Source organism: Dipodomys ordii, unplaced genomic scaffold (assembly GCF_000151885.1).
Source record: "Dipodomys ordii isolate 6190 unplaced genomic scaffold, Dord_2.0 Scaffold99, whole genome shotgun sequence".
NCBI classification, from domain to species: domain Eukaryota; kingdom Metazoa; phylum Chordata; class Mammalia; order Rodentia; family Heteromyidae; genus Dipodomys; species Dipodomys ordii.
Window position 1 is genome coordinate 1,854,668 of NW_012267315.1, and position 13,676 is coordinate 1,868,343.

The 13,676-nt window shown below is 42.9% G+C and overlaps 1 protein-coding gene across 1 annotated transcript in view; it reads right to left on the minus strand.

Annotated features, from left to right (window-relative positions):
* Window positions 1–7,260: 7,260 nt before the first annotated feature.
* The window catches only part of Trank1 (tetratricopeptide repeat and ankyrin repeat containing 1), an 83,334-nt gene continuing 76,918 nt past the window's right edge, over window positions 7,261–13,676 (minus strand). Inside the window, exons 21-24 of the mRNA XM_013027032.1 lie at window positions 13,464–13,609; window positions 9,273–12,319; window positions 8,428–8,526; window positions 7,261–7,426 (exon numbers count right to left, since the gene is read on the minus strand). Of these exons, the coding sequence (XP_012882486.1) occupies window positions 7,326–7,426; window positions 8,428–8,526; window positions 9,273–12,319; window positions 13,464–13,609 (3,393 nt within the window). The 3' untranslated portion in view covers window positions 7,261–7,325. The remainder of the gene's footprint in view (window positions 7,427–8,427; window positions 8,527–9,272; window positions 12,320–13,463; window positions 13,610–13,676) is intronic.

The window sequence follows — 13,676 nt, forward strand, 5'->3', positions numbered from 1 at the left end:
TGTGCATTTTGTGCATGTAGTAGTCCGCACCTATCATCTCAGCACTCAAGAAGCTAAGGTAGGAGAATCTTGGGATCAAGGTCAGCTTGGGCTATGTAGTAAAGCCCTGCTTCAAGAAAACATACAGAGACAGAGAGAGAGAGAGAGAGAGAGAGAGAGAGAGAGAGAGAGAGAGAGAGAGCTGAGTTCTTATATTAGCTTCTCAGATCAGCAATCAGGCATTGGCACTATGAGCCTTGATGTTTGGAATCAGACATTTCCAGGATGACAGACTGCACCTTCTGCCTTTCATCCAGCTGCTCTGACATTGACCAGCCCCGGTTTCAGGGGGACAATGTCTTTTCCTCTTCTGACCTAGTAGCTTGAAACTAAGTTGATAGAGTCACCAACTTAATTTTGTTCCTCTTGTGAAACCAGACATACTTATATGAGGGACTTACTCTTCGGAGATGGCTACCTCCTGTATTCCCCCTCTAAGACCAGGGTGAATGAATCCCTGAGCTCCCCATCCCTGACTCCTCTCTAGGAAAATGAACTTTATGAGTAGTTCAGCTGCTGCTGGCAGGGAATCACAACTTCCTGTTGGAATCTGTGAGAAAAACAGGCCCTCCACCTCCTCCCCACTGCCAAATTAGTAAGGTCACCGGTGGGAACAGTGAATTGACTCCAATAATGGGCAACCTGAATTCACATTCAGATCTAAGTGTTTGGTTTGTTTTTCATTCTGCTATACTTTTCAGACAAATAGTAATGTGATTAAAGATGAGTTTTATTTCCAGAGGTACAGGGCCTGTATGCAATCCAAGCTGGAGTTCGGGTCTCCTTAACACCAACTTCAATGCATGTTTGGGGAGATGAGCCTAGTCTCAATCACTCTCTAGCAAGATATATGGAGGTCCAGCCTCCTGGAAGGTCCATACTGCACTCCTTTGGCTTAGCTTGTATTAGAAAGGGTCAACCCACCACACTTAGAATTGGACCTGTCTTGGCTGAGGGATGTAGAATATTCTAGAGTGATAATGGCAATGGCCAACAGGTTAAAAAAAACAGCAGAAAGAAAGTGATGGAAGATTAAAAAAAAAATGTCTTTAACTTCAAGAAAACTTCCATCTTGTTTCTGGCCATCTTGTTTCCATAGTGCTGGAGAGTCCTGAAGGACTCAGAGTCTATGTGGGTTGGTATGAAGGGCTTGCTTATTCAGCTTGCCATTGAAAGAAGCCAGGGAAGGAAGCAGGAGGAAACCATCAGTGGAGTGACTCTTTTCTGTCTCAGAGAGGAAGACAGAAGGCAGAGCACCAAGACGACCAAGAATAAGACATAGAAGGATTAGGAAATGAGTTCAAGGTATAAATTATAAACAACATTAGAAGTTGAGATCCCATTTTATTTGTGAAAGTCCAGAGATACACACAAGTAGATTTGGGACCACTGGATGAGAATCACAGACCTGAACCCAAGTCAGATTTATGAGAATTTCCAGAAGGCATCCTTTCCTATTAGGTTGTTATCATCACATGATAATACCTCTTCATATGGCTTTGTAAAGCCCTGACCATGCCGACACTGGAATGGGTTCTATTTGTAGCAGACATTTTCCTTCTTATATCCCTCCATTTTGAATTCTGAAAACACCTTTAGTTTGTGTGTGTCTATAAATGTAATCTAAACTATTTTAAATCAGCTGTTACAGCATACAGCAACCGTTTAGAACTGCATTTTAACTTTTTTACAAAAGTGAACTAAAAAGCCACTCCTGCAGTTTTTACTGAGCAATTAATCTTTGCCATATTTCTATGCCAACACATGTAGATCTATTTTTAAGTATCTCCAAATGTTGTATCTCCAAGACACTCCTGAAATAAACATCTCTTTGGATACTTGGAGAAAATTTTCTCTATGTCTTAAACTTACCTATACATGGGAATGCTGGATATATACAAACAATGGAAAAAATCCTGAGAGATAAGACAATTCTAACACACATGCTAACATGTTACCAACTTGAAGATGTTATGCTAAATGAAATAAACCAGACACAAGAGGATAAACACTGTATGATTCCAGTTATTTGCTGCAACTATAGTAGTCAAAGTCACAGAGAGAGAGAGAGAGAGAACAGATGAGTGGCTACCAGCAGCTGAGGGAGTGGGCATGGGAGTCAATGCTGGATGGGTCATTTCAGCTGCACAGTCACTGTCCCTTTCACAAGAACTCTATCAATATTTCTCCTTTATGATCTGGTAATGGTAAGTGGAGAGGAAAGAGGAGAGAAATAGACACAATCATCTATCTAGCTAGCTATCTAGCTAGCTATCTAGCTAGCTATCTAGCTAGCTGAAGTGTAACCAAAGAAGGTTCATCTGCTTCACCCTATCCAGACACTCCAGTGTGGCTATAAAGTAAATCTGGGATTCAGCCTTCTACAAGGTAGGTGTAAGTCTCTGAAGATGCCTGAAGAAGGAAACACCAGAGTTATTCTAGTTCTCTTCCCCATCCCACTCCATAACCTTAAAAATGATGACTCGCAAAATCACAGACTGGCCTACATATTTCCTTGAAACAGCTGTCTTACCAAATCACTACAACTTGGGTCAAAAATAATCTGGATCTCTAAAAGAGGCTGGATGCCCTGGAACAAAGCCCTCTTCAATGTGTTCCCACCTCCATTAAGGGCACACAAAAGCTGACCCAGCTTTGTAGCTAGCATTTCATGGCTCGTGACCACCCCCTCACTGCCTTGGAAACAAACCCCTACTTGAAATCTTTTCATAGTCTTGGTCCATCTATGGAAAGTAGGTGGAGAGGGAGATCATGTAATTACAACCAAGCCAAAAGCTTGTGTCACTAGTTCTATTTTATAAACTCCCAAATGGGTTCAGAGACTTTAAAGAAGGTTTCTGAATTCAGTCTGTATAATAAGCCAAAATTTAATCAGACATGTAAGGATCAGTAGGGATCAGTAGTCTGATCCCTAGTTGCCACTTATCCTCTTAGAAGGTCCTATGAGATCATTCAGGCATATTGTTGTTTTTGTTTTGTTTTGTTTTTGGGTCCGGTCATGGGGCCTGAACTCTGGGCCTGGGTGCTGTCCCTCAGCTCTTCAGCTCAAGGCTAGCACTCTACCACTTGAGCCACAGCGCCACTTCCGGCTTTTAATGCTTATGTGGTGCTGAGGAATCGAACCCAGGGCCTCATGCAGGCAAAGCAAGCGCTCTACCACTGAGTCACCTTCCCAGCCCCATCCAAGCATATTGTTAACACAAAGAGTGAGATGAAAGTATCTTAAGCAGAGAACGTATTCTGAAGAGGGTTAGAATTCTGCAGCATGAGGAGACAGGTTTCTAAACAACCACCCACCTAAAGAACTCTAGGTACCTTGCTGATGGCTTCTCCCTCCTCCTTGATGAGAAACACTCTCCTAGGTGGTGGGTGGAGTGAGGATCATCTGTCTAGTACCTCTGCAATATGGAATCAAAGGCTATCAAGTTAAATGGAAAAGTTTGCAATGAACTCATAGCCTCTGTGCCAATGATTATGCTGAGGGGGAGGGGGGACATGACTTCTCAAACTACCCACCCAGTCTTTTGTTCCAGTCAGAATCTGAGGCAGATTTAGAGTGACAGGATTAACCAGTCTCAATTTTCCCAGGAAAGATTTTTGTAGCAAAAAGGAGATGGCTATCTGTCTGTATTGATTTGTCTTCAGAATCCTGAAATTAAGGATGTCTCCAGGGACATAGATTTGTGACAATTGCATGGTACTTATCTTAGAACATGTTTAAAGTATCCCCCACCAAGATCATCCTGCTAGGGAAGGCCTGAGGAAGATTTTGGTGGTGTCACAGATAGAAAGCTGTGAATGCTGGGTTCCTGTTCTGCAGGAAGCTTGCAGAAGAGGATACCTGGGGAGAAACAAAAAAGAGTAATAAGCGTTTTTGGCTTTAGCTCAGTATTGCACCCCAAACCTAAAATAAGTTAGTATATATTCAAGGCCATCTTCCAATCATATTCCAATACCCAGAGCCCCTTACTTATGTGGTCCCTTCCCAGATGCTCTGCGTCTAACATGGACCAGGAATGACTTTAGAGGGGATATAGACAGGCAATGAGTTTGTATGTGTGACTTCAAGGTCCATGCATGCCATAGAGACCTTTCAAGGTATAGAATAATGTAAAGTGGGAAAAGAAAAAGTGCAAGAAGTTTCCATTTGTATTCTTACTCCAGATCCCACAGCTGTTAGGGGCAGGCCTGCCCTTATGTGATGATATTCTTGATTGTCAATGGCCTATGGGAATAAGAACCTAGGAAAGAACCTTACAACCATGGTCAGAGGGATCCACTCCTCCTGCAGGTTGCCCTGCCAAATATTGACATACTAATAGCTCATTAGGCAAGTGAGTATGATGATCTAAACATATTGAACCACATAATTCCCACAATTGATAACTGTGGCTTGAAATGCCTATACTGTTTATATAAAATGTAGGGTTTTTTTTGCCAGTCCTGGGGCTTGAACTCAGGGCCTGGGCACTGTCCCTGAGCTTCTTTTGCTCAAGGTTGGCACTCTACTACTTGAGCCACAGAGCCACCTCTGGCAAAATGTAGTTTCTACTGAATATCTACTTTCCTTCTGAAACTGATGTACCATAGGCTGAATACTCCCTACATTACTAGGCCCAATAAAATCCCTGAGTACTGTCGCTAATGTTTCCATGATTGACATTTCACACACATTATCACAACTCATTTCAGAGGAACTAAGTCATCCTGTGACTCCAGAAATGACTTAGAAAGTTGTACCTGGTACCTCCCACTTAACTTCATGTGCCATTCCTGCTGTTGGCTGCCCCTGATATGCTCCTGACAGTAGTTTCGGGGACCTTTGGCACACACACACACACACACACACACATACACACACACACACACACACACACTCACTCACATCTTGTACTTCCAGGGAAGATCTGGGACATCAAGGCCCTGCTACTGGACTAGGCTAATGAGCTCAAGCCATGAGTAGCATTGCTAATCCTCCTGCTTTCAGTCTTTCATTTTCACAAACAGCTTTGAAGGCCTTCTAAGATGCAGAGGTGGGTTCTTAGGGGAGGAACTACTGACAGTGAGATGGAGATAGCAGCAAGTTCATCTGACTCAGTGCAAAACCTCTTAAATTCTAAAGTACAGGATTGGACACTTGGCTTTCCCTGACTCAGATATCCTTCTCATCCTGTTTGAACACTAAAATCACAGGAAACCCAACTAACAGAACCACTTTGTGTCAAGTAGGAAGGGATCTTAGAGCAATTTTACCAAAAGGAAAACTAAGGCCCAGATGAGTTATGGAAATGCTATTTTCCCCATACAGTACATGTATTTATCATCACTGTTTTTTCATGTCATTATCTCTCCCACATTAGGTCAAGAAGTCCTGGATGGTGATGTTCCACTTAGGCATTGTATTGACAGATTAGCTTACCATAGGTTATATGGCTCATTGGGGCAGAAAAGAGATATGATTCCAGGTCTCTTATCTCCCAGAGCAATGCTTCTTGCTTGGGGTAAGCTATGGTACACAGTACTGACAAAATTCCATGCAGTCCAAACCCTTGGGCCCAGAGTGAGAAGCATCCAAATTGGAATCAACATGCACAAAATGGGTCCTCAACAATACTCCAGTTAGCAGAATCCCCACACTTGGCCCTATTTCTCTGATCTTGGATTTCTCTTTTTCTTTTTTTTTCTATTTCTTTTTGTCAGTCATAGGGCTTGAACTCCAGGCTTGAGCACTGTCCCTCAGATCTTCAGCTCAAAGTGAGCACTCTACCACTTGAGCCACAGTGCCACTTCCGGTTTTCTGAATGCTTTATTGGAGATAACATTCTCACAGAATTTCTTGCCCAAGCTGGCTTTGATTTGTGATCCTCAGATCTCAGCCTCCTGAGTGGCTAGGATTACCGGCATGAGTCACTGGTGCCTGGCTCTTGGATTTCTTAATTTCTGAAAGCACATAGAGCTTGTTCACTGACTGGCCAGCAGTCAGTACACCAGATGGAACCAGCTCCAAGACTCACACCTTTATTCTCAATAGAAACAGGAAATAAGCACAAGGACAGCAATAGCTAAGAGAGATGCTTTAACTTTATAAAAATGTGGTAATATAGCAATTTTTCCTGGAAAGTACAGTTTATAAAAAAAACACTTGGAATAAAAATGAAAAACATGACCTAATAAAGCATTTCAAGCATTTCAAGAAAACAAATTAATTACAAAAACAGTAAAAGGAAAACAGTAAGTAGCAAATGCAGCAGAGACATGGAGAACAAGTTGGTTCTGTTGTGAAAACAAAAGGGAAGGCCAGGTAAGCCTGGCCATTCATGCCTGGCAGGAGTGGGGAGCGGGGGGGGGGGGGGGGGGGGGGGGGGAATTGGCAGTAACTATCCAAGAGGCATGAAGCCTTTGCAAATGGACCAGACTGATGACTGCTGGCTCAGTGCGTGAGGAGGACACAGGCCTCCTGCCAATAGGCCCATCACAACCCCCTCTTACAGGGCCTATTGGCCCCATGTCAGTGATCCATAGTCAAATCCTAAAGAACTGGCACTGTAAAGATTTTCTACCTCCTCCTTTTATTTGTCCTAATCTATAACCCTACAGGTCAGAAACTCAAGATGTTAACCTGAGCATGTGTTTCAAACTTGCTAGAGAGGACCAAGAAATTTAGATGTAGAGGGTTTTACTCAAAGAACTTCTTGGAATAGCTGCACCATAGGCAAGGCAGAGTCAAGACCACTTTGGGGAAGCAAGCCAGGAAGGACCCTAGCAACATTCCCCTAGAGGGAAAAGACATCCCAAATGGTACTAGGTGAATTCTTGACTACATTCTGAGGTAGTCTAATCACAAAAAGTTGGAGGAAGGGAGGGCCAAAAAGTTGCCACAGAGCAGTGACACTCTGAGGTGAAGGGTGTCTATCACAAATGTCTAGCCCCTGCCACTGTCTCAAATCAAAATGGTCACGAACCAGAGCTTTAGGTTGAGGATTCCCAATGTTCCCTTCAACTATAGTCCTCCAAAATGGACATGCTATGGGAACCAATACTGCTAGACTTTGCCTTGATAAACATTTAAGAGGTCCCTGCAGGTAAAGGAGTAATTATATCTCAAGCCACCACTGAGAGAAATGATAAGAACAAAAAGAAAAGTTGGCCTACTCTTCTTTTAATGCTAATTTAGATTCCTTTTCTCTTCTGCCCCAACCTTTAGAATTCTAAGACAGGTTAGAATGTTCTGAAGGCTTAGGAGACAGTAGTTGTGTGAAAATGCACTAGTATTTTCGCTGCTTTCCACATTTCCGTGAACGTCTTCTAGGACGGAGCTCACCAAAGTCTTCAACTTCATTCTCATAATCATCTTCCTGAACAATACCTATATGACAAAAAAAAGTGAAGTCGTTTTTTCTTATTCCACTATTAGACCCTAGTAAAACATTATTTCTATAATGTTGTTTAAAGAAATAAAACCTCCTACTAGAATATCAAAGAGAAGTTTCTTTTGAGTATTGTTATTTCTTCTCAAGAACAGTCAAAGTAAACACTCTTCTCCAGAATTAAGTTATTTATATGCTTGTTCCTCTAGTCTTAATTTGAAGGCTTTTTTAAATGACAAATCAAGTAAAATCTAAACCACATTCTTAACTTGGTGTAACAATTATCTTCTTTTGGAACAATCATAGTTATCAGAAGGGACTACATGTTAAACATTTTTGTAATAGTACAAACATTTAAGCCAAATTCTTCCCCCCCCCCTTGGAGGTAGCATCTGGATTAGGACTTGGGAGAACAATTGAAGCTGTTAAATACTTGGAGCAGAAAGAAATGTGATCCAGCTGAGAGGGGATAAAAGTTGAAAAGGGCAAGAAGAAAGACATTCAGATCATACAGAATTGACAAGAAAATTCTGACTACCAGCAAAGAAACCTGAATCATCTATACAAACCTACAATGCTCTCTAGGAAGATACCTAAAAGATTCCCTCAATGACTTTGCTTTGTTCACAAAACAAATAGATACACACTAGAAACTCAATGAACACCCACTGACTTAATGGCTGGCCCAGGTAAACATATTCATCAAGGGATGACTTTGCCGTACTTTATCCTTGGAAGTCACAGTAATGAGTATGCTCAATGACTAATGCCATCAATAACAGCTCATAAACAGAAAAAGAAGTTTTTAACTATTAACATGAGCCCAGAGTAATGGCTTTCATAGACAGCTGACTAATTGTGTTACTAACAGTTTGACTTATGAGGAAGCAAAGGGCCAGTCTTGATATCTCTGACAGCCTATACACTCATCTAGAACCCAGGAATAAAAAAAAAATAGGGCCAAAAGTGTCACCTGTCCCTACAGTAAAGAATTTCTTACCTTCTTCCTTTAAGTGGTGCTCTGTCTTCATCAGCCAATCCTGTGCATCCCTGACTGACAGGGCTAGAACTCTGATCCGCTGAGCCATTGCCTCTTCCGCTACAGAAATGAAAAACAAAAAAACAGGGGCTCAGCATGAAGAGGCAGTTACAGATGCTAGAAAATTAAGTACTAGTATGATGTCCTGTGCTCCAAGAGCTAGTCTGTGTTTTCCTAGGAAACAGCCTTCCTTGCTGAGTAAGAGGCCCAAAGCTGCCTTTTGCTGCCACAAGTAAAAATTGCCTGTAAATAGTGGTCCAACCTCGTTATTGAGTATCTTCTATAAGACTGCCAACAGAAAAGCCTTCCAAGGAACCCTGGGTTCAAAATGTCTTTAAATCCTTCACTAGAAAGAGTATCTGCATTATAAAATATTTTAAAAATGAAATTCCACTCATTTTATACATGTAACTTCTATTCAGTGTTGCTAAGAAGTAGATAGCTATGAGGAAGCTAGGTCAAAGCTGATTCTAAGGCTACATAGAATGCTTACTCAAGACACACTGGGTAACATAAGGCAATATCATAAGACAAAACTATGTACTTCCAGTGATGATTATAGAATTTACTACATGCTAGATACTCAAGGAAAGATCACTGAAGGAATGAATCAGAGGAACCTCAAAAAAGTTTTCTAAATATTTTAAACATTCTCCTGATAACCTCTCCATAGTATGAATTAGCAAACTGTGTTCCTAACTGCAGCACTGTAATTTGAGAAGGAATATTCTTTAGTCATAGTTCTGCTAATACCAACATTACATCACTACAAAGAACTTAACTCTCAGTATCTGACAGGCCCTTACCTTCAGCCCAGGCCTTTCGCCTATAGAGCTCCTCCACCAAGTCTGAAACCCTTCTGATATGCTCCTGAATCTTCCTCTGCAGCATGTGGCTGTGCTCTTTGGAGCCCAGGTGACTGTGGACCCACACGCTCTCCTCTATGTCCTGCACTACTAGTTTGCCTTGACTAATGGCCGGGTCCACCTTCTCATGAAAAAATTCTAAGTATTTCTGGTAGGCCACTTGCTGCTTCTGGTGACTCTCCAGACTGATGTGCTGCTCATAAGACTCACTGCTCCTCTCCCGACATTCCTTCCCTTCTAGCTCTGCCCTGGAAAGGATGGCAACCTCTGAGGTTGCTCCCTCAAACACTTTGCTGGGGCCAAAGTAGCTATCAGATTTGCGAGTGAACTTCACGCCACAGAGGTCACACTGGGTCCTGTCCACATCAGCCCTTTTGAAGTTGCTGGCCCCAGGCTCCCTGACCTCCTCATTGGTGTGCTTAGTCTGGACCCATCTCTTCCAACTAATGCACAAAGACACCACCAGGCAGGTTCTTCTGAGTTTACGTTGGATGGAGGCCTTCCACTGCTTTTGAGAAAGGATGGCAGCCAGAATGTGATCTCGATCTTCCAACATCACCTCATCTGTCTCATCCTGACTAAATTCACACTCAAGTTCACTAAAGTAGTCCACAGGACCCACACAGAGCAAGCGGTTTAGTCTGACCTCCTCATGACAGAGGCCATGGACCACAGACCCTTTAGTATGAGCACTGTCCCACCGCCAGTGGCAGTCCATCAGATACTCTTCATCTCGCTCAAAGAGTAGGTCCTGGAGTGCTTCAGCCACAGACTTCACACTGACTGCCATTAACACTCGCCGTACAACCTTCCGAAGCCTCTCAGGAACCTGGTTAGGCCAGTCCATGCTCATTAGCTGCAGCCTTGTCTCAATCTCCTGGAAGTGGCGGTACAAAAGTGGCTTGCAGAAGGGCTGGAGGATCTCTTCAGCATTTACCAACATAACCAAGCATAGCACCAGTGCCCGCTCAGCCTCACCTGAGACCACATAGTCTATTTCACCAAAGGCATCAAGCAGGACATTGAAGTTCACATTCTCATAGCCACATAGCACCTTGACAAGATAGGAGAGATGAAATCGGAAGTCTTGAATGGCTCTATTTACATCCTTTGGCTTGTATTCCTGAATGATGGAAAACACGTCCCCAACCTCTTTGTCCTTCTTGCTAGACAGGAACTCCCAGTAGTGCAGGAGTGCAATATAGCTTTTGGGGAGGCACAGAACAGAATTCTTCCAGAGGCGGACCAGCACCACCCCACAGTGGACAAACTGGAATTCCAACAGTGCCACCGTGTTGCCAATGCTGGGGATAAGTGGCTCTTTGCACCTCTTGATAAGGACATTCATGAAACGGAAAAAGAGCCTCTTGTAATCTTCTGGATTCCTGTGCACATACAGCTGGTCAATGGAATTCTCCAGCAGCCGGATGAAGCATAGGTAGATCTTCTCTGTACTCTCATCCTCCTTGTTGGGCACTAGCATGCCAAATTTTCCTTCTATGCCCTTCATGCGGCTGCTTCTCCCCCTGCCCTTTTCCTCTTTGTTGGACTCCAGAGCTTTCAGCTCCCTGTTATAGTTGTCCTCCTCCTGGTAGAGCAGCTTCTCAAACTCCTCTGGGTAACTGGAGGAGAGAAGGAAAGCCTGCATGGCACTCAGCCACAGGTCTGTGGACTCACGGCGATTGCGTGCGCTTTCTTTTTGAAACAGATCACGGACGTATGCTTTCAGGGCAACTCTATAGAATCGGAAAGATTTGTAATTTGGCTTGAGGATTTCTTTACATGCCATAGGGTTTTCTGACAGCACTCTCTGATGGAAATGTCTAGGGAAGAGAACATTTAGGAAGGATTTGCAAAGGCTATACATATCTGAAGACAAAATACAATCTATTTCTTCAAGTTCTTCAGTTAAAGTTTTAGGAAATACTTTTTTGGCTTCCAAAAGCAATCCATTGATTGCCACTAGGTGCATTTTCGACTGAACCATACATTTGGCCTCACAGCGCCTCAGAGGCCTGTGGAAATCTTCACAGTTTTCATCTTCACATTTTAAGCCAGCAATAAACCTCATGCAGACCTCTGGGTAGCTCCTTCCAAGCAGGCTGTGTGTAATGTGACACAGTCTGCTCAAAAGGTGCTTGTTTAGGGCTAATTTCACTTGGTCAGTCATTATCATAAAATAATCTTTAGTTTTCCTCTCTCTTAAGTTCAAGTCTAGGTGGTCAAAAATTATTCTCAATATGGGCCCAGGATCATTCTGCGCTATCTGGCAATACTTGGTATCTACCTGGGAAATTCCAAAAAACTCAAAGCAAGACTTGACCATTTCTTTCTCAGCATTGTTGGTCACTCTTTTGAGAGCTTTGACTAGATTAAGAAGGACTTCCAAGCCCCATGGAGCCAGAGCTAGAACCTTCTCAGGCTCAGCTTCACACTGGCTGACTGCTTCATAGAGTGCTTCCACCACTCCAGCTGAATGGTTAAGCATGTCAAACTTGAGGAAGGCATCTTTGAGCTTCTGAAAGTCTTTCAGGATAACTCCCTGCAGGAACTGGGCCTCAGCAATGCCAGAGAGCTGACTAGTTTGATAGCAAAGATCAAGTGCTTCTCTTAGAATGGTCTTAGTATGTTCTATGTCAGAATCTCTAGCCACATTGAGGCGAGCAGCCCCCAGCAGACACAAGGCCTGGAAGTCCTTGTCAGCAGTGAGCCTAGCAGCCTCCAGGAGGCAGCCATGTTGCTTCAACAACAGGGCAGCCTCTTCTCTCCGACCCTCTCTGTTCAGCAGGTCTGCAGCCTCTGCTAGGCATTTTCGAGACTTCAGGAACACCAGCTGATCTTCTACATCTAACTTGGAAAGGACAGCCATCATTTCTTTGGTCTTATTTGCACTCAGGTACTTTGCTGCAGCTTCCAAGTAAAACTGACTAGCAGAATAGGAGAGCTTAGAAACAGGAAAGGTCTTGTTCTTTAGCATTTCTTCATATCTGCAAAGACAGAATACAAATGTCACCTAACTGTATCTTCCAAAGTACAATAGAAAGCTACTTAAATAAAGCTCCTACATTCTAATATTACAAAATAGGACCTAAATATGTAAAGCATCAAGGCATTATTAGCACTAATAAACAATAAGTTCTCTTCAAAGAAATCAAGTATTCCTCTACTTGGTTGGTAAAGTTGCAACTCAAGGAAGTAGGAGTTAGATCTGAAATTATTCTTGAATAGCCAGGCACTGGTAGCTCATGCTTGTAATCCTAGCTACTCAGGAAGCTGAGATCTGAGGATTGTGGTTCAAAGCTAGCCTAGGCAATAAAGTCCATGAGACTCTTATCTCCAATTAACCACCAGAAAATCGGAAGTGGCTCTGTGGGTCAAGTGGTAGAGCGCTTGCCTTGAGCTGAAGAGCTTAGGGACAGCACCCAAGCTCAGAGTTCAAGCCCCACAACCGATTAAAAAAAAATCTTCGGTTCTCATAATAGCATGATAACCATTGTAGATATATACACTAATGGGAAAGGATAAAAAGGGATGCTACATACACACATTATTGGTTGATTCAGGCTTTGCCTTATATACAATTTGTATATTCTCCCCTTTTTCCAGGTATGTATGCAGTTGGAATCTAATGAAAGAGAGACTAATGAAATTCTGGAGTCACTTTTATTCTACTGATCAGTCAGTTTTACTTGTTACAAATACAGTGCAACCCCCCTTTATTTTTTTTTATTTTTTTATTTTTGGGTCCGGTCGTGGGGCTTGAACTCTGGGCCTGGGCACTGTCCCTCAGCTCTTCAGCTCAAGGCTAGCACTCTACAACTTGAGCCACAGCACCACTTCTGGTTTTTTCTTTTTGCTTATGTGGTGCTGAGGAATCGAACCCAGGGCCTCAGGCATGCAAGGCAAGCACTCTACCACTGAGCCACCTTCCCAGCCCAAGCCCCCTCTCTTAATAACACTGTTATTAAGCTTATGAAGAGTGGGAAGTACAGACTCCTGCTCCCAGTACCACAGCCACCACTTAAGTGAAAGGAGGTAAACATGGTTAAGCCACTACAGAAGTTACAGGATGAGCTGCCCCCAGAGAGAGGTAGGGGAGAGAGGGAAATGCAAGGGAATAAAGCCACCTACTTTTCCACTGCAACAGCAGCTTCCTCAAAAAGCTCCTCTTGGCAGTACATTTTGAGAGCTAGATCAAATTCCTGAATCTGCTCAAAGCATCTGAAAGCATCTTTGTAGCACTGGCTTCGCTTATAGAAATACGCAGCATCTCTTATCTAGGACACAGTAAAATTTTCCCTTAGAGATTCATAACTTTTACTTTCTGCCACAAACAGAATTTTA